This window comes from Carlito syrichta, unplaced genomic scaffold, assembly GCF_000164805.1.
Source record: "Carlito syrichta isolate Samal-C Ts95f unplaced genomic scaffold, Tarsius_syrichta-2.0.1 Scaffold298871, whole genome shotgun sequence".
Classification (NCBI taxonomy): Eukaryota; Metazoa; Chordata; class Mammalia; order Primates; family Tarsiidae; genus Carlito; species Carlito syrichta.
The window spans coordinates 39190-57790 of NW_007242967.1; the positions used below are offsets into that span (position 1 = coordinate 39190).

The window sequence follows — 18601 nt, forward strand, 5'->3', positions numbered from 1 at the left end:
TGGAAGCAAAGTGGAAGCTACAACATGTATAACATAATCAGTGAAGAGACATCCTGTCACTCTGGCTGTATCCTATGGGTTAGAAGCCAGTCACTGGTCCCACCCACATTCAAGGAGAAGGAAATGCACAATGATGTGATTCCAAGAGGCAGAAATCATGGGGCCTTCTTAGAGTCCATCTGCCATGGAGAGCCTAAATCATCCTTTAGAAACCTAAAGCAGGCCACAATACTCCTCTGCAGAAGATCCCAGGAAGGGGAATCTGGGTTCACTGTCATATAGCCACTGAGTGAGCCCTGGCACCTCTAAACATCAGCCCAGAGACACATCCCTTCTTGAGGAGGAGCTGTGACTCCACCCCAGAGCCTCTTCCACAGGAATTCTAGCATTTGAGAGATGCACATCCCTGGGTTCAAGCTTCCAGGCCTGTCCCCCAAGTATATGTTTTGTTGTTCATTCTAGCAGAAATCTGGAAGAAGGGGAATTAGAAGCTTGTGCTCATGTTACTAAATTCTTATTCTGCACAATTAAAAAATACATATATTTCATGATTTTTTTTGTCATTCATTTCTAACTTGTTGGACTCAGTTGTTATTTCAGAAAGCACTTCTAGATTTCCAAGTGGTTCAAAATTAGACCCAGAGTGCTTATTTCCAGAAATAGAAATAGTTAAATAGTAGGAAATTTTAAATTGTGTACATCAGTAAATGCATTATGGCCATTTCAGGTCATGTGGGAAAGACATTTAAAAAATTAAATACCCACAACTTATTTTTTTTTAATTAAAAACAGAAAATGGTCAATTTTTAACATAAGAAAATGTAAGCTCAATAAAGACAGGCATTTTTCTGTCACTGTTAACTGCTTTTCTCAGAACCTAGAGCAGTACTTAACATACAGTAGGCACTCAATAAATATGTTGTTAATGAATGAATGAAATAACAAATATTTGTTGAAACAAGACAGCTATACACTTAATATAAGCACTATAGGTCTTTCCAGGAAAGAAAAGGACAATGTGGATGACCTTGCCCCTTAATAATAATTAGTGCCATAATATAAATTATTGTTAATATGACATGAAAAGGAAATAAATAAATATTTTAAAGAAAGTGGCAAAATGTATTTTCTAACTATCACTGGACCGAATATAAAAGAAAAACATAAGAACTATATGAAAATTTAAGTCTATGAGTGTTAAAAGGAAGAAATGAAAAGACTTGAATAAATGGAGAAATAGACCATGTTTCTGGTTAAATGGAAAGGTGATAAATCTGCTCTAGGTAATTTATAGAGTTAATGCAATTTCAATTAAAATCCCTACAGGATTATTTATTGAACCTGAAAATATAATTATTAAGGTCATTAGGATTAAAATTAGAACAATAAGGAAAGACAAATGACATTGTATTTTCAAGCATATTGTAAAGAAAAATAAGGTAAGTGCATTATACATATAAAAGCATAAACATAGATCAAAGGAGATAGCCCGGGAACTGATAAAAAATAGATGGAAATAAGAAACATATGATAAATGAAGTTTTAAAAATGCATCAAGAATGGAAAATAATATAGTTGCAATAACTAGATTGCTTTAATTGTTAAAGCCAACAAATAGTAGAAAACAGAATAGAGAATTTAATGCCTCTAAAGAGAGGTCACAATTTTCTAACTATAGAAATAAAAATATTTTAAAAGAAAATTGGACTCATTCCACTTATAATTATAAAACTTATAATGTCTATATAATAATCAAACTCTAAAAGTAAGATAGAAAACCAAACATTAAATTGATTTTCATTATAAGTTATTTTACTTTATTATTTCATTTAACTACAAACATAATTCCTATTTGCTGTAGCAAGGACAATACTGAAATGTATTTTAAAAACATTAGGAGTCTTCCTCCTGTCCCACGCCTCCCAGCTAATCCTGGATGGTCACCTTCTCCAGTCTCCCAGACCACCTGCAAACATAAATACACACATGTGAATTTCTCCTCCTATCCCTTTTTTCTTTCAAACAAAAACAGAGATCTTCTCACAGCCTGATCTTTTCTGTTAACATTATATCACTATTTCAGGAAGTGGCTGGGCTTTTTCCAGCGTACTTCCATCATCCTACAAAACATTGGTTGGCAAGAAGTTGTTGTTAAACATATAATGCATCTTCATTCTTCCCATTTAAAATATAGCAAGTCCCCTACATACAAATCTTCAAGTTGTGAACTTTCTAAGATGCGAACATGCATTCATATGTCCAGTCACGTAAGTTAGTTCATATGTCTGGTGCACATTGTCAAGAATGTGCATCCTCCACAGTGGTTGTGCTTTGGTGTACTTTATAGTACTGTATAAAGTACATTAGTACCTTATCTTTATTTCAAGCCTAAGATGTCTGGAAGCAAGTATAAAAGCAGTGGTGATATAACAGGTACTGTATAGCTGATTGTGCTAGTTGGGTACCTAGTCTAACTTCATTGGACTGACAAACAAATTGGACTTACGAACATGCTGTCAGATCGGAACTGCTTCTTATGAAAGGGATTTACTGTAATGAGAAACAGTCTCCTGTAGAGTGTTTATTACATAGAGAATCTGATATTCAAGAACAGGTTGTTAATGTTAGTGGAGATGCCTGTAGGGTATGAACTGGCCTGAATTGAGTACAGTGGCAGTATGGCAGGTCTAGACAGGATGGAGCCAGCACAGCTGCCTCTGAGAGTGCAGAAGGAGTTTCTCTGCCCTGAGGGTTTCTCGGCCTCTGACTCCAGACTGTGGAGCTCAAGTGGAACACTTTTCAGGCACATTAAGGAAATGGCAACAACACTTCCTGGGTCACCCAGCTGCCAGGGAAAATAAAATCTTGAGGGGACGAGGTAGTGGGCCAGTCTGGCTGGTCCCTGGGTGGGTACCAGAGTGATGCCTTGGACAGATGCATTTGTCTGAGGCTGAGGGAGGCTGTGGGACCAAAGGCAGGGATGGAAAGCAGGGTCATGGGCCAAGGACTTGGATGAAATGGGAGCAGGTTGGGATCAAATGAGGATAGGTGGGATTCCTAGGGATTCAGAGGCATTTCTTTGTATTTCTGTTCCCCCCATGGAAGCTTATTTAGGGGAAAGTAGGGTATGATGGGCTGCAGACCTAGCTTAAGGGACAAGAGGTTGGAGGCCATTATGCTAGGCAGTACAGTTTTGAGGTGATGCTTGCTGACTCAGAACTAGGACTGTAGAGGAAGTACAAAGAAATGTCAAATGATGGACCGGGCACAGTGGCTCATGTCTGTAAGCACAACACTTTGAGAGGCTGAGGTGGGAGAATTGCCTGAACCTAGGAGTTCGAGACCAACCTGGGCAGCATGGCAAGATCTTGTCTCTACAATAAAAAATGAGCTAGGCATGGTGGTGTGTGCCTATAGTCCCAGCCACTTGGGAGGCTGAAGCAGAAAGATTGCCTGAGCCCAGCAGTTAACGGCTGTGGTAGCTATGATCATGCCACTGCACTCCAGCCTGGGTGACAGAGTGAGACTCCAACTCAAAAATTAAAAATAAATAGATAAATAAATAAATAAATGTCAAATGACAAGAGCTGTTCACTCCTGGAGTAACTTGAATTACACCATCTCTTAAAAGACTAACTGTCCTGCAGGGATACCTACTGGTTGGCAGCTCCTTGACTTTTTGCTTTTATAATACCTTAGGGATCATCTGGTCTTAGCAGTTGGGAATATCATTTGTTTTTGAAAAATATTAAACAATTGCCAAAGTTTTTAAATAATATACTGCATATTTCAATATGGTATTCTGAATATTTCATAGGAAATAAACGTAATGAATAATTTGAAGTCTGTCACTTAGAAATTAACAATTGGTTTAACACAAATTAAATATATTCCAAAAAGCTAAACGCTTGCTTAAAAAATATGATCCCCATGAAAGTTGCCAGCATTTACTTGTAGGTGACCAAATGTTGACTAATAGCTCGGAAATACCTGATAAATCCACAGTCCTATCAAGTCAGCATTCATTTCTCAAACTTTGCTTTCTTGGGTGATGTTCACCTTCTTAGTTTCCCCTTTTCTGTTTTGTTCTGCAGATATGGGTGAAATGAGAGAGCCTCATACAGATAGCCCAGGTTATTTTTCATGCAACCATGTGATGAGTTCCATTTTCTGCTTCACTTGTTCCATTTGGGGGTTTGGATGCCCAATTGAAGAGCCTGCTTTGACCTTGCCTATTGCAGCAATTTGAGGGCAAATGAAAGTTGGGTGGGGGGGACACCTGAAAGGGGTGACAGGATTCAGGAATGACATGCTCACACATGCTGCACAAAAACCTTGTAAATAGCAAAATGATGAAACTTTGAAGATAATCAAGTGGCTTTGGAATTAAGATTCAAAGCATAATTGAAGGAAAGCTGTAATTTAAATAATTATTATGCACAAAGGCAACATATTTTACATTTAATTTTGCAAGTCACTTTGTGTTAAAGTTTGAGTAGGAGAGATCCCTGCATCTATTAAGTACTTTCCAAACTGCAAAGAGAAACCAAGATAATCACCCAAAAGCAACCTAATGTCCCCATCTTCTCCACCTCTGTGAGATAAGAAGGAAATTATCTTATAAATCAAAAAACTTACTCTTTACAAAATGATGACAGAGGACCTCTCTGATATGACATTTGAGCAAAACCTTAAAACAAGAGAAGGAATGCACCACTTGGTGTGTGTGTGTGTGTGTGTGTGTGTGTGTGTGTGTGTGTGTGTGTGTGTATGTGTTTTAATCAAAGGCAGAGGCTCTGAGGAGGGAACTTCCAATGGGACTGAGGGACAGCAAGGAGGGCAGAGCAACAGAAACTAGAGGAGCAAGGGGGAAGGTGGCTCACGGGGACAAGGTGGGAATAGGACTATCACACAGGCTGTTATAAGTGGAGGAGCCATAGAATTTAATGCCCAAACCAGGACACTGTTAAGGATGTAAGAGGGAGCTATTATTAATTGCACATAAACTAGGCCTGTCCCAGGGAAGCTGGTACATAGACTAAACTAATTGTACAGGCATTGGTTTCATTGTGAGTGAGAGAATTGGCAGGCCTTGAGCAAAGAAATGGCATGATGTGACATGTTTTAAAAGGATTCCTCCAGCTGCTACCTGGAGGACAGGTCTCAGGGAGTGATGAGGAGACCAGTTTATGGCAGTAGCACTGATGCAGACAACAGTAGCTTGGGCCCATGGAGTTGGGAACGACTCTTGATAGACTTGGAAGGTAGAGCCAGCAGCATGAGCTGATGGATTGAACATGGGTATCCAAGGGAGGAGCCACGGATAACTCCAGGTTTCTGCTCTTGGAGTGACCGGGAAAAGATTTTCCATTTTTTGAAATGAGAAAAGTACAAGAGAAGCAGAAGTCGTGGGAGGTCAGGGGTGGGGCAGTGAGAACAGGATTGAGTTTGAGAATTATGTTTGAGGTACTTTACTGTGCTTCCAGATGGAGATGGCAGATGGGCATTTGGGTGTGAGTCTGCAGTTTTGGGGAGAAATGAAGACAGGAGACAGGACTCTAAGAGAGGAGAAGCATGTTGGTGGTGTTTACAGCCATGAAACTGGGCGAGATCATAAGGTGTGTGCGTAGAACACCTTATGAATGAGAGAGAGAGAGAGAAGAGCCCGAAGCCCACACCCAGACCCCCTTGAGCTTAAAGGTAGCAGGGAGACGAGGAGGACCCAGCAGGGAAGATGGAGCTGGAGTGTTCATTGTGGGGAAAGGACAAACAAGATGGAGTCTATCAGGCACTTATCCCACAAAGAGGGAGATGGTGACTCAGACACTGCTTGCAGGTCATGCAACATGAACTCTTTCCATGTGAAGTAGAGAAAGGGATGCTATGGGAAGACAGAAAGAGTGGTCAGAGAGGCAAGAGGTAACTGGGAGGAGGCTGAGCCATGGAAGCGAGGAGAGAGGGCCTTTCGGATAAAGGGACTTGGTCATCTGACAGTGAAAGGGCTGAGTAGTGAAAAACCATTCGAAGACAACAGCATACTCGCTGCTGCACTTGTGTACCAGTTCCCTGGGGTTTCAGAACAAAGTACCATCATCTGGGTGGCTTAGACAACAATTTTCATTCTCTCAGATCTAGAGACTGAAAGCCCAAAATCGAGACCTTGCCCGGCTGACTCCCTCTGAGGACTGTGAGGGAGGATGTGTTCCAGGCCTCTCTCCTTGCCTCCTCCTCTGTCCCTTCCCCTCACTTTCCCTCTAGGCCCATCTGTCTCTGTGTCAACATTTTCCCTTTTTATCAGGACACCAGTTTCATTGAAATAAGGCCCATCCTACTCTAGCATGACCTCATTTTAACCACTCACCTCCTTTGTGACCCTATTTTCAGATGAGGTTACATTCTGAGACCCTGAGGGTTAGAACTGCAACCTGTGAATATGGCCATGACACCCTGTAAGAACTATTTTATTGGAGACAGTGAATGGGAGCAGTTCTTGGAAAGCTGAGCTATGAAGAAGACAGAGATAGGGCAGAAGCTAAGAGAGGTAGGACAAGCACTCAAGGAAAAGGAGTCTTGGTTAAATGAGAGAGACCTGAGTGTCTTTAAAGTCCTTGGAAGCATCCAGTTGGAGGAAAGGACCCTGAGAAGCATAAGGCATGAGAAGGCAGGAGCCCAAGAGACGCACAGCCAGGCAGCCTTAGGGAAAATGGCAAGGCATATCTGAGGGGGAAGAATCATCTCTGGAAGATGGCGGCTCCCCGTCCCCTTTCTGGGGACTCATCGGCAGACACCCTGAGGTGTGCATGTCTAGAGAGGCCTTTCTAGGGCCAAGAGCCCAGCATTTTACAAATCAAGTGATTTATAATGTTATTAATGCTCACACACTGTGGCAGCCTCAGCACAGCAGAGGATGTTCCAGGCTCTTGGCCGTGGGTTCCAGACACCATGAGGGGTGACCATGTGTCCAAGCGTCCAGGGGAAAGCCTTACTCTCCAGTGCTTAGGTACTGTGTGGAAGGCAGACACAGAACAAGTGACCATTAAGGGGACGAGGCAGCTCAGAGGGATCAGGTTCCACAAAAAGCAGATGCTTTGGTTTCCACTTTTAATCAAAGGACCCATCTTGCTGACACCATGTAATTTGGGGTCCTCAGTTACTCCTGGAAAAGTCCCCAGATGGCCATTATCTGCCGTCAGTGCTGTCAGACCCCCAGCTGTTTGCACCGGAAACATCGTGGGAGCCAAATATTTCCTGCCCACTGCTCCCTGATTATCAGCCATGGCTCCCTGAAGGCTTTACGCCCCATGCAGGGTGACATGCCCAACACAGGAAAACACTCATTGCCTGCAACTTCCTTGCAATGAGCAGCAGGCACAGAGGTCGACTGCGCTTCAGCCCTGAGGAGGTTTACTTGGGATGGGGAGGGATGTGCTCCCATTCATGCCGCAGTACACACCTAGAAATGGAGGGGAGGGGGGAAAATCTCAGAAACGTGAAACAGAGCTCATCACAGTTTCTCTTATCATGCTTCAAGTGAACAAGTCACAGGGAAGGCGTGAAGGAGAAACTCTCAGTCAGTGCAAACCTAGGGCACCCTGGGAATATCACAAAGCAGGGCCCAACCACTGTGGGAGCAGAGGCTTCCTAGCCACCCTTGGGAGGGGCAGATGGAGTGTAGTGAGCCCAGGAGAGGGATGGTGCACACGTGTGTGTTTGCGTGAGTGTGTGTATGTACTGAGTATTGAGTACTGCCATTTTCTAGGAACACAGCTTAAAGTATATTTTTAAATGTGTATCCTACAACCATTTTTCATTCTTTAAGGATAAGATTAATTCAACTTCAGGTGATGACTAATTACATAAACTAATGGCTAAAAATAACTGAATACTGTATTCATTTATCTATTTAAAAATAAATGTTTAATATTATTTTTGCCAAAAGTACTAGGAAAATATACTATTATTAAATCTTATTATGAAAATTGATGTGTTCCATAGAGTTCCACGTTAGAAATGGCATATGCAAATTTTCTATCTACAAGTCACTAAGTTTGTTTTGAGTCCTGAAAACACTCAAGCTTTACAATATGAAAATAAAATTATACAAGGGTGTTCTTGTAAAGATGGTCACTAAAGGAATAATGTGATTGGGGGGCGAAGAAAAGAGTGCTGTAATTTTTAGTCCAAATGTATGCATCATTTTTATCCAAGACCTGCCCAGACTGGGCAAAGCACAGGTCTGAGGCAGAGCATGTGATCAAGCAGTCGAACAAGGTTTAAGACATGAGTCTTATGGACAAGCAGCATCTGGGGCCCAATGTCCACATCAGCTTCAGGGTTCTGGAATGTGAGCTACATGATGACAACATCTGACGTCTTTTCATCTTAGATCTCTGCATCACTGCATCTGGAATCTAGTTGGTACTACACAGATGTTTGTTGGTTAACTCTATGGAGTGAAAGGATGGATGGATGAGTGAATAAGTAAGTGAGCCTACTAGAGTAACTCCTCTGGTCGTAGCTCCATAGACCGAATGAAATACCTGATCCATGACCTCCTGTCATCCTTGCTGCTGATGCCTTTGTCCACACTCCCTACCCAACACACGGACACACACACTTACTATCTATTTATCTATCATATATATATAATTGTGTTTAGTTTCTTTTAAAGTAATACTGAGGAGGAGCTTGGTCACATTGCTACAAAATAAGCCCATACGGACAGTTCAAGACATCAGAGATCTCTGGCCCAGATAATGGCTTCCCTGTCTTAAAACATTTGAAGAGTCATCATGTGGAAGAGAAAGAAAATCAAGTTCTGTTTGTACCCAGAGGGTGAAACAATGACCCAGGGAATGAGGCAACAGTCCGGTGTCAGAAAATATCCAGAAATGGAGGGGGCTGCCTCGGGGTAGAGCGAGTTTACTGTCATGGGAAGCATTTAAGCAGTGGCCAAGAGAATGGTTCTCAAAGTGTGTCCGAGACCCCTGGGGATCTCCAAGACCCTTTTAGGGAACCAAAAGTCAAACTGGTTTCAAATGAATACTAAGACATCGTTTGCCATTTTCCTTTGCTGATGTTCACACCAAAGGGGCAGCAGCAGCAGGGGACAAAGCTGCCTGCATCTCTGTAGGAACCGAGGCAGCAGCCCCAGTACTAAGTCATCATGGGATTCACCACCACGCACCTACCTGCCTTTTCAAAAAGTTTTGTTTGGCCAGCCACAGTGGTTCACACCAGTAATCTCAGCACTTTGGGAGGCCAGAGCAGGAGAATTACTTGAGCCCAGGGCTTTGAGACCAGCCTAGGCATCATAGTGAGACTTCGTCTCTACTAAAAATCAAAACATTAGCCAGTCATAGTGGCACACGCCTGTAGTCCCAGCCACTCAGGAGGCAGATTTGGGAGGATCACTTGAGCCCAAGAGGCTGAGACTCAGTGAGCTGTGATCATGCCACTGCCCTGCAGCCTGGGCAACAGAGTGAGATCCCTCAACTCAAAAAAAAGTTTCACTGGACAATGTCCTTGAGGATGCAGTTAAAAATAATTTTACTAAGACTTGACTCTTGAAACAGGTAGCTTTTTAATATTCTATGTGAAAAAGTCAGAAGTGCTTACAAATCCCTCCTGCCACACACCAAAGTATGATGGTTGTCTCCAGACAACACCTTTGAGGTTGTTAAGTCTCAAGCTGAACTAACCACTTTTTAATGGAGTGTCATTTTTACCTGAGGAAACAATCAACAAACTCTGGACTTTGGGGAGACATTTTTTCAAAAGGGAATTGAACAAAACTGAAGGAAAACAATTGGCAGTATTTGTTGCCAGTGGTAAAATTTGAACTTTCTAGCAAAAATTACAACTTTGGAAAATTTGTATTCACAAACGTGTATTTGAGTGGTTTCCACGTTCAGACTTTTCATTAGGAGATCAGTGGTGGTATTCATGAATGTGATCTTTACTATGCTGAAATGGATCTACTTTGGGAAGATCCATATAACTCAGTGACCCATGATTTTCCAATGAGCAAGACCTGATGTTATAAAATTATGCATGTGTAAAAGCACAAGACTGATCCATGGATTTTAATGTGACAGAGAGAAGCAAGTTTATTGATATGGTTACAGATTCCACATCACAGAAGCTTCCACTTGTGGTGTAGAATCAAAGCAGACTAGTCAGTTATTTTAAAAGGCTATTAAAATATTTCTCCCTTTTCCATTTACACATGTGTGTGAGGCCAGATTTTATTCCTGTACTTAAACCAAAACAACATATTGCCACAGATCAAATACAGAAGCAGATCTGAACATCTAGCCAACTTCCATTAAGCCAGACATTAAAGAGACTTGAAAAGATGCAAAACAGTAACACTTTTCTGACTAATTTTCTTTTAGTTTTGGAAAATATACTTTATATTCATTTTAAAAATGTACTTATGTTAACATATAGTGAGCTCATTTTTATTTTAAAATAAATTTTAAAATGTCTTAAAAGCTTCTAAGTTTTATTATCTAATGCAGTAAATATTAATAGCTCTAACTCATATAACAAAAGTTCTTTGCAATCGTCAAAAAATTTTAAGACGGTAAAGGACTTCTAAGGCCAAAAGTTTGAGAACCACTTTCGTAGAGTCATTTTAAACATGGTGGTCACTTCTAAACCTTAGATTCTGTACTTCTGTGAATTCATGAAATTAACTCAGCAGGTTGTCTTCTCTTCATATATGTAGAATAAATACAAGATTCAAGTCAGATTACAGTTATCTTAGAAATATTAACTACATATCCTTTCTGACATCTCAACATTAAATTTCAAAGTCTGCTTTTTAAAATGTAGTAATTCCATGGTTACAGAAAAATAATACCATTTGGAACCCATAGAACATAAAGCCTTGGACTTAACTAAAACCTAAAGCATAGGTGTGTGGTTTCATTCACTATTACTAACTTCGTAATTTGCACAACTGCATTCTTATGTTTAGTTTCAAAATCCTGTGTTTATCCTAAATTGTAAACAAGAAGAAAAGATTTGTGCTTCTGTCTTCATTCTTAACTCAAGCACAGAGCATATATATATATAGGTTTTTTTTAAAGGAGGAGAAAGCAGGTACTGCTTAAGCCTATAATCCCAGCACTTTGGGAGGTCAAGGCAAGAGGATTTTTTGAGACCAGGAGTTAGAGACCAGCCCAGGCAACATAGCAATACAGCAAGACTTTGTCTTTACAAATATCTCAAAAACTTAGCTGGGCATGCTGGTGCACACCTGTAGTCCCAACTACTCAGGAGGCTGAGGCAAGAGGATCACCTGAGCCCAGCAGGTCCAAGCTGTGGTGAGCCATGATCGTACCACTGCACTCCAGCCTGAGTGACAGAGTGAGACCCAAAAACATAAAAAATAACAAAGGAGGAGAAAAAGTTCAATCTATTTTAAAGAAAATTTTTTTTAATCTCGCAGTCCTCTAGAGGAGGAACACCCACCACTGAATGTCACCAGTTCCTTCTGCTCCTTAAAGATGTCATGCTTGGTCCTCATTCTGCAGGGAACCCCCACCCTTCTAGCATCACTTATTTAAATGAGCATAAGCAAATCAATTAGGACTTCTTCCATTTCCATTTTAACTTGCTTCTGTTCCCTCTGCAGGAATTTAACTGGCACATTTCCTGACTACCCTTCTATAGAAGAAGGCGGTTCGGCTATTATTTTTTCTGAAAAGACCACACAACAGGTACAGATATGTTTGAGAAATAAAATGTAAAAAGTCATAATTACATTTCTTTAAACTTTAAAATTAATGGGTCTGTAGTGTTATTAGGGCTTGGTTATTTTCCTACAAATATCCACACAGAAATACTCCTGGGTGTTTATCAACATATGTATTTCCACATTTTTTCCAAAAAGAATTCATCCTTTTTCCTGTCTTAGTTTTGAAAAAATGTGATGACAGGTGAAGGTTATTTTCTTATAAATGCTGTGCAGCTTGGTTGCAGGAGCCCTGAGTGTCCTGGTCCCTGTTTCTCTCTCGCTATTTTCTTATAAATGCTGTGCAGCTTGGTTGCAGGAGCCCTGAGTGTTCTGGTCCCTGTTTCTCTCGCTCTCATCTCCCACCCTCCACCACTATCATCAGGCCACTGGTGCCGGCAGTCCTCCTTGCCTGTCCTTTCTGGTTCATGCGGCCGCTCCTTCAGTTCCTTGGCCATGTCATGCTTTTCCTTAGCCCTAAGTGCCCTTCTACGTAATTCCTGCTCACTCATCAAGCCCCTTATTCCTGCCTTACTAATGTTCTACGAGAGAGACACCTTGGATCATCTCAAAGATGCTTCATCAAGATGCTTTTCTGCAGCATCTAAAGCTATCTGTGTAATGTCTTAATAAATTAGAAATAGGAAAACTCTTCTTAGCCTCATAGTGTTTATCGTAGAAACCGAGAGAAAATTTGCATTATACTCAATGATGAAGTATTAGAGGCATGGCCAGTAAGAGTGAAAAGCAAGAAAAATTGCTGTCAGAACTATTATTTAATTTTGCCTGGATGTTTTAACAAATGCCAAACAAATATGATAAGTATTCAAAACAAATTTTCGATAAATTAAATATTTATATGTAAAAATATTAAGCCACAAATTACTAGAAGAAATTGTTTGGCAATCAGACAATTATTTAATAATCAGAGAGTACAGTTTTATAAGCATATCACCATAGGCAGACATCATGAAGAGAATATTTAACTACATAAAACTCTAATGGCAAAATCATAGGTGAAGTTAAAGTTGTATGATAACCTAGGGAAGATATTTGCAACATATGTGAGGATGACTCTTTTCCATGTAAAATATTGCTTAGAAAATAATAAGAAAAGTCATAACACCCCAACAGAAAAGAAAGCAGAGAATATGAACAGGAATTTAATATATGAAAAAAAATTGTAACTCACTGGCAAAGAAATTTAAATATAAAGTAGTGTTGTTATATCACTTTTCACCTATAGGATTAGTAAAACTTTTAAATCATGATAATAACTGGAATTGGTGTACAAGTGTGAAAAAATCACTCTCATTTATTGCTTTTGGATACATAATGAGCATGACATTTTTTAAGAGACATGGACCAAGTAAATATTGAAACTTTTAATGTGTATGCCCTTTGACTCAATAATGCTATCTGAGGAATCTATACTAAAGAGATAATAATAAGACAATTTGCCATGGGTCAGAGGTCAATACATTCTTTTCATGAAGGGCCAAATAGTAAATATTTCAGCCTGCAGCACATATATTCTCTGCCACAAATATTCAACTCTGTCATTATGGCATGAAAGCAGCCATAGACAATATGTAAATGAATGGGCATGTCTGTGTTCCAATAAAACTTTATTTCAAAAATGGTCAGCCAGCCACATCTGGCCTATGCACCATAATGTGCCACACACCATAATTTGCCATGAAAGATTGAGAACCTGTTCATGTCTGCTGTGCTCATAGAATTGACAAAGAAGAAACAGCCTCATGTTCTTAAACAGGGAATGAGTTAAGTAACATGAAGGACTACACAACAGTAAAAACCAAGCTATAGATCAGAGTCTCAGGACCTCAGCATGACCGACTGCATGTATCCTGTGTTCCCGTGTGTGAGCCCTCACAGTCAAGCACACAGAGTTTCTCTTCTACTAGAAAGGCTCTTCCTCCACGTCTCCATCAGAAGCCAACCTCAGTTCCCACAAGCCTGCCTCAGCCCTCCAGAGGACTCCTGCCTTCTCCACTAAGCTCCGTGAGCACTAAATATTGACACTATTACTTGACAGCTCATCAAGTCCTGTCTTGAATGACTGTCACTTTAATTTGGTATTATTTCACTTTTTTATGTGCTTAGGTGTCCCTCCAGCTAAATCACCAGGCTCAAGTTGTGTCTTGAAAATCTGTGGCAAGCAGCCAAACACATTTTGTGTTAGCTTAAAAACGTTGTGATTATAGGATTAAGAATGTGGATGGAATGTCTAAGTTTGCATGAAAAACATTAAAAAGAAGAGCTAACTTCTAGTTAAACTAAAAACAAAAGAAAATTGAGGCTGTCTGGTTAATACATTAAAATAAAACAAAGGGGACCACAGAGCAGATGACTGAAGGATCTTAATAGCATAGTGATTAAAAATCATATACAACAACCTCAGACAAGCTACTCCCCCCTCTGATTGTTTTCTCATCTGTAAATGGAGTCATTAGCAATATCTACCTGTCTGGACTGATATAACAATTAGATGAGATGATAAGCCTGATAAACTTAGAAGAGAGCTTGCTTGACACGTTAAACTCATTCAGAAAATCTTAGCAGTTCTTACTAATGTTAGTAGTAGCAGTAATAGCAGCTGTTTTAGTAGTAGTATGAAGAGATAGTGGACCAAGCATAACCATTATAACAATGTTCATAAGTGGTTAAACTTATTTTTATAAAACACAGAAATAATGCAATTTTTGATGAAATGATCATAACATTGATACCAAACCAAAAAAATTGAATACCAAAAAAACCCATAAATTAGTCTTCCTTGTGAATACCAATGCATAAAGGTAAAATATTATCACATTGAAACCAGCAGCACATCAAATAGGTAAAACACAACAATCAAGGGGCAATTATTCTAGAATGCAAGAATGGTCCGAATTTACAATGTCTATGAATGCACTGCATCATATAAAGGGATCCAAAAGAAAAGGCCATAGGCTTATCACTGTGGATATTGCTAGAGAACTTTACCAATTCAACCTCCACTCTTGATATTTAAAAATAAAACTCAACAAAATTGAAATATACTGGATACTTATTGAACATGACAACATATTTCTCATTCAAAACTCAGTATCATACTTAATTGAATTCACTAGAAACATCCCCACTAATAGCAGGAAAAATATAAGAACGGCCACTATCACCACTATGACTTCATATTGTCCTATAGAAACTATCGGACACTCTTAGAAGAAAGAACAGTGATACAAAAAGAAGAAGGGAAGAGGAAAATGCAATCTGCAACCACTTTCTGTAGATATATCCTATACTTAGAAAAGCAAAAGAATCAACTGAAAAATGGTTGGGCATGATGACTCACGCCTGTAATCCCAGCACTTTGGGAGACTGAGACAATAAGATTACCTGAGCCCAGAGGTTCAAGACCAGCCTGGGCAATTTGGCAAGAACTCATCTTTATGATAAATCAAAAAATTAGCTGGGCATGGTGTTGTGCACCTGTGGTTCCAGCTACTTGGAAGATGGAGGTAGAAGGATCGTCTGAGCCCCGCAGGCTGAGACTGTGGAAGTCGTGAGTGTGCCACCACTTCCCTCCACCCTGGGCGACAGAGTGAGACTCTGACTAAAAAGAAAAAAAAAGAATAAACTGAAGTAATATGAGAAGATGGAGGAGCTACAAAACTAATATGCAGAAAGTGATAGCTATTATAATACAGACAGCAGCTAAATAGAAAATATAATGAAAAAAATCCATTTACAACAGCAACAACACAGAGATAAAATGCCCAAGAATAAATTCAGTAATAAATGTGTGTTCTATGTGAGGAAAAGCTTAAAGCACTTTTGAGGGATGCAAACAAAGAAATTGAAAAGCATATTGTGTTTTTAGGTAGGAATGCTCAACACCATAAATACCTTGACTCTTCCAGACATCATCTATAAACGTAATATAATCCAAATGAAAACACCAATCGCATTGTTTTGGGGCACTGGGGGAGGGAAAACAGAGAGGGAGGCCAACCTGAAATTCAAGTAGACAGCAAATAACCAAGAATAACCAGTAGAATTCTGAAAATGAAGCACAATGAGAAAGAACTAGCTCTGCCAGGTATTAAAACGTATTATTAAGAGCCCATTGGACAGACAAATGACTTAAAAGACACATCAATGGAAGAGGGTTGAAAATCAAGAAGTAGACCCAAATACATACAGAAATTTAGTATACAGCAAAGATGGTGTCTCAAATGTGTGAGAAAAAATAAAGTAAGTGATATTAGAATAACCATGTTGGGGCAACCCCTTCGGGTCCCCTCCTGCTGTGGGAGCTTTTCTGTCCTCTCAATAAATCCTACTTCTTTAAAAAAATAACCAGGTTGTCATCTGAAAAAGAAGAAAGTTAAATTACTATTTATGCTTTACTTCAGAATGATTCCAGGTAGATCAAAGATTTAAATGTAAAACAAAACAAAAACACAAAAGGACTAGAAGAAGTCAAGAAAGAAATATGTCATAATCTCAGAATGAGAAGGACCTTTCTAACTATGGTGCAAACCCCTGGAGACATAGAAGAAAAAACTGATAAATTCAACTACACAAAATAATTTTTGCATCCTGTGTGGGAAAGAACAACCCTGAGTAAGGCAAATGACAGATGACACACTGGGAGAATTATTTGTAATGAGTATCACAGACAAAGATCATGTTTTTAATACATGAAGAACTCCCACAGCTCTGTAAGAAAAAGATCAATAACCCAGTACAAAAAAACTAGCAAAAAGCTATGAACACCCAGTTCTCACAAAAGAAAACCCAAGTGGATTTGAAACATAATAAGAGATGTTCAACATATGGAAAGATGATCAACTTCAGACATATAAGATGCAAATTAAAACTACACTGATAGACAAAATTGATCAATTGAACCCCGTCAAAATTCAAAACTTTTGCACTTCAAAAGACATTAAGAAAATAAAACCTCAAGCAACAGACTGGGAGACGATATTTGCAACATATACCCTCCAAAGAACTTATATCCAGAATATATGAAGTAATAAGGTATAAGATAAACAAGTCAATCCAAAAATTGGCAAAGGACTTGAACAGACAATTTACAAAGGAAGATATGTGAATAGCAAATGAGAACATGAAAAGATAGTCAAGATCATTAGTCATTAGGGGAATGAAATTTAAAACTAAAATGGGCTACTATTTCACACCCACTAGGATGGCTATAATAAAACAGATAATAACAAATGTTGAGGATGTAGAGCAAAGGGAACCCTTTGCTGGTGGGAATGTAAAATAGTTGCAACCACTTCGGAAAACAGTGTGTCAGTTTCTCAGAAGTTAAACATAAATTTACCAAAGGACCCAGCAATCTCACTTCTAGCACTCTGTCTAGGAGAAATGAAAACATATGTCCACACACAAAAAAATTGTACTTGAATATTCACAGCAACATTACATATAATAGCCAAAAATTTGAAGCAACCTAAATATCCATCTACTGGTAAATGGGTAAGTTAAATTGTGGTATATCTATGTAAAGGACCATTATTAAGCAATCAAAAAGGAACAAATAACAGACCCATGCTACAACATTTTTGAACCCTAAAAACATTATGCTGAGCCGGGTTCGGTGGCTCAGCCTGTAATCCCGCGCCTTTGGGAGGCTGAGGTGAGTGGATTGCCTGAGCCCGTGGGTTCGAGACCCGCCTGGGTAACTTGGTGAGACCTCATCTCTACAATAAATCAAAAATTAGCCGGGTGTGGTAACGCACACCTGTAGTTCCAGCTACTTGGAAGGCTGTAGTTCCAGCTACTTGGAAGGCTGAAGAACCCAGCAGGTCGAGGCTGCGGTGGCCGGAAGCGGCCACTGCACTTCAATCTGGGCGATGGAGTGAGACTCTAACTCAAAAAAAAAAAAAAAAAAAAGAAAACATTATGCTGGAGGGGGAGGGAAATGGGATTAATGGTAGTAAATATCTGTCTGGGGACGGGGAGACACCTCTTATCAACAAGGGTGCCTGAATGAAGCATATTTGTATACCTAACCCTGTACCCCATGATATCATAATAAAAAATATTGATTATAAAAATAAATAAATAAATAAACATTATGCCAAGTGAAAGAAGTCAGACATAGTAAACTATATATTATATGATTCCATTAACATAAAATATCCAGAAAATATACACAAAGTAGATTACTGCTTGTCTGGAAAGGAGTGGAGGAGAGGGAAAATGGACTAATTATTATTGGACATGAGGGGATCTTATTGGGGTGATGGAAATGTTCTCAAGCCACTTTATAGTAATGATGCATAACTTGGTAAGTTTGCTGAAAAATTGTTGTACACTTGGGAATAAGTATATGTGTGATATGTAAAAACATATCATAATAAAGTTATATTAAAAAATAGACAGGCAGCAGGCTGGATTTGGCCCTCAGACCAAAAAATGAAATATGACTTAATAGGCAATGAAGTGCCCTTCTAGCTCTGGAAGATTTTGTTCAAGTTGAAGAGCATGAGCAAAATAAATTCAATATTGATTTCTCAAAAAACAAAAGCAACTAAAATGGCATACCATTTTTCAGTCATTTTTGTGACAGACAAATAAAACATACTGTAACAGCGAGCACATGGGGAAATGGGTCCTCTCCTACCTTGCTGGAGGACATGTAAATACAACACATAGAAGGAAGTTTAATAGTATTACACATGTACATACCCCTGATCCAGCACTTCAGCTTTAAGGAATTTAAACTGCAGATATACACCACCTGCAAAATGATATGTACACTTATTTATTCATGGCAACAATGTTAGTAATAGCAAAAGTTTGGATTTTCATCGG

General features: G+C 39.4%; 1 protein-coding gene across 1 annotated transcript in view; it reads left to right on the forward strand.

The window, feature by feature from the left end:
• The window catches only part of LOC103256962 (IQ and AAA domain-containing protein 1), a gene marked incomplete at its 5' end in the record, with an annotated part of 118995 nt that overhangs the window by 14633 nt on the left and 85761 nt on the right, over positions 1-18601 (forward strand). Inside the window, one exon of the mRNA XM_008054713.1 lies at positions 11645-11729. Within this exon, the coding sequence (XP_008052904.1) occupies positions 11645-11729 (85 nt within the window). The remainder of the gene's footprint in view (positions 1-11644; positions 11730-18601) is intronic.